The sequence below is a fragment of the Penaeus vannamei genome, chromosome 32, assembly GCF_042767895.1.
Source record: "Penaeus vannamei isolate JL-2024 chromosome 32, ASM4276789v1, whole genome shotgun sequence".
In the NCBI taxonomy this organism is placed as follows: Eukaryota; Metazoa; Arthropoda; class Malacostraca; order Decapoda; family Penaeidae; genus Penaeus; species Penaeus vannamei.
This window is the reverse complement of record NC_091580.1, coordinates 15,580,932-15,583,554: the sequence shown is the minus strand read 5'-3', so window position 1 is coordinate 15,583,554 and position 2,623 is coordinate 15,580,932. Positions and strand designations below refer to the sequence as shown.

Sequence of the window (2,623 nt, the reverse complement as noted above, 5' to 3'; positions counted from 1 at the left end):
ATTGCCTGTGAATTTTGTTTAATGATTTCTGAGATCAAAACTAAGACCGCCCACATATAGAACTTTTATATATTTAATGTCTGTTGACTGGTAAATACAGGTTTTGGGTCGAATTTCTGACATAGAAATTTGTGTCGGGCTTTATAAAATAGGTATGAAAACTAGCCCAAGTTGAACAAATGTTATAAGCCTTGGCTGATAAGTGTTGTAAGGTTGTTTAATTTGTAAATGTGAGGAATGTAGCTGAGGTAATGAAGCCCTAAGGCCAGTTAATGTAGGTTTCCTGTAGATGCTGGTGATCAAGCAATTGTTACGAAAAGTTATGGAGGAGTCAAGATATGATTTATTATTTTGTTCAGTTTCACATGTGAATTTGATATTAGGGTGTTGTGAATTCAAATATGAGAGGAAAGGATTAATGTGAGAGGGATCGTTAAAGAGTATCATCCATGTAGCGGTGATAAGTTTGAAATTAGCTGGGAGCTACCAAAACAAACATGACAAAAGAAATAGACATCACTATATTGAATAGCTATCACTTTTGTACCCATTTCCATATTATACCCGTGCTTGTTCATGGTGGCAAAGGAAAGTATTGGCATAACAAGGGCTATGTGGTGATCCAGTTGCTACACCGTCTACCTGCGTGTAAATAGAGCCATTGAAGGTAAACACTGAATTGTGAGCGGTTATATCCAATAATTCCCTGTATGTCTTGTTCAGGCCATACGAGTTGAAGAGTGAGGAGGCAGTTATGTTTATAATCATGCCAGTGGCTTCACTGAGAGGAACATTAGTGAATAATGACTTCATGTCAAAACTGGCCATTGTGAAAGGTCGGAGTGATTAAAGGTCACTAAATTCTTTGAATTAAGAATTTTGTAACAATGTAATTAAAAGTTCCAATGACAGAAATGGTGGTGCGCAGAGTTTTATGAATTTTAGGAAGACCGCATAAGAGACCAGGGGTCAGATACTCAAAACTTTGTGTAAGTTACAAGGTCAAACTCAGACTAAAGGAGAGACTTATTTTCTATATATAAGAATAAACAGAACTCATCGTAAATAAAGCAAGATTACACACAGGATCTTATTTATTTAGTATGATTATTAGGGTTCAGTACTTACTGATTCATTGTATTTCGTGAATTAACTTCATTAAATGAAGAATTTTCACCATGTAAATGTTTTTGAAGTAACTATGAATAGCAAATTCATCCTATAAAGTAGTAAAGACTACAGAAATTAATTTTAGCAGACTTATTCAGATAATAAAATCACTACCCATATTGACGATGACACAAAGTCACAACACTTTGCAAGGTATTAACATCGGAAAAAAATCATAATTATCACTACAATATAAAATAAAAGACTTATGACAAGTTCAAACTTTATGTATGATTATTTGTTTTTCTTGTTTCCCAGGTGGTGGCCCAGCAGTTCTTACAAACTACACAGCAGTTGAAGAATCTATGTTAGCTTTGATTGAGCCTATTGTTATTTCTGGCTTACCAGGTTCTATGAAAATGAGACAGAAGAAGATGGTAAGTAAACATGTTTCAAATTAATGGGGGAGGGGTAAATAAATATGTTACCATTAATATTTGCCTATTTTCATTACATCAAGCAACACAGTCTAAATAATACAAGCAATTGTAACATTACATACATATACTGTATATATAGATAGATAGATACATACATATTGATAAGTATTTTATTCTTATTTTTAATCATAATAAGCTTAATGTTGGTTTTATATTTGACCCAAGAAGTACATATGAAAATTAAATATAGATATTTATTGTTTAGATGTTGAAGAATCAACCCTTGGGCCATCTAGGATAGCATCTCAACCCATAATGGACTCTGCAGTTATTGTAACAATGGATGAGAACACTTTGGAGAAGCAAGAAGTTACAGTACCCATTGTAGCAATGGACTACACATTACCCCTTTTCTTCGCAGAAGAGAGTAACTCTCATGATGGATTTAGCTGATACAGTGCAATGGTCCAAGAGATAGTAACCTTTCAAGAACTGAGCAAGTCATGGTCTGAAGAACAACGCAGGTCAAGGCCTGAAAAATGTAATGGGTTCTGTAGGTCTCAACTTCAGTCAGAAGGAGGTAGCAGACATGCAAGGTCGTACAAGTAGTTGATTATTTATTTATTTATTTATTATTATAATTATTATTATTTTGCCTGATATGCTTCAGGTACAAATAAATATAGGAAATCACTTAAAACAGCTTGTCAACTCAGCAAAAGACATTGCATCAGCAATAGAAACCATAACAATTGTACTCTTAATCTACTGAGATACAGTACACAAATGAAAGTAATTCGTGATAAAGGCATTTGTACATCTTGAAAAGTCAGTGTTATGTTACAGTTATATTAGATGGAATGTATTTATTTTGGAAGTGTAATCTTAATATTTTTGTTTTGAAGATTAAGACAATATTATTTTATTCTTTTAGTCATGCAAAGAGATTTATGATTGTATCAAGGTTTTGAGAAATGCCTTTATTTTGTTTGTTGTTCATTACAACCATTTCTTTAAGAAAGAGTAATCTTTGTGTAGAGAGATTCAGTATTTTTCTGAAAAAATCTTTAATC

General features: G+C 32.9%; 1 protein-coding gene across 1 annotated transcript; it reads right to left on the bottom strand.

Annotated features, from left to right (window-relative positions):
• Window positions 1-141: 141 nt before the first annotated feature.
• LOC138867828 (uncharacterized) lies at window positions 142-828 on the bottom strand. Its single transcript, XM_070144644.1, has 2 exons — window positions 565-828; window positions 142-483 (listed from the first exon to the last, which is right to left on the bottom strand). The coding sequence occupies exons 1-2, from the start codon at window positions 826-828 to the stop codon at window positions 142-144; spliced, it is 606 nt and encodes a 201-aa protein (XP_070000745.1).
• Between the last annotated feature and the right edge of the window lie 1,795 nt (window positions 829-2,623).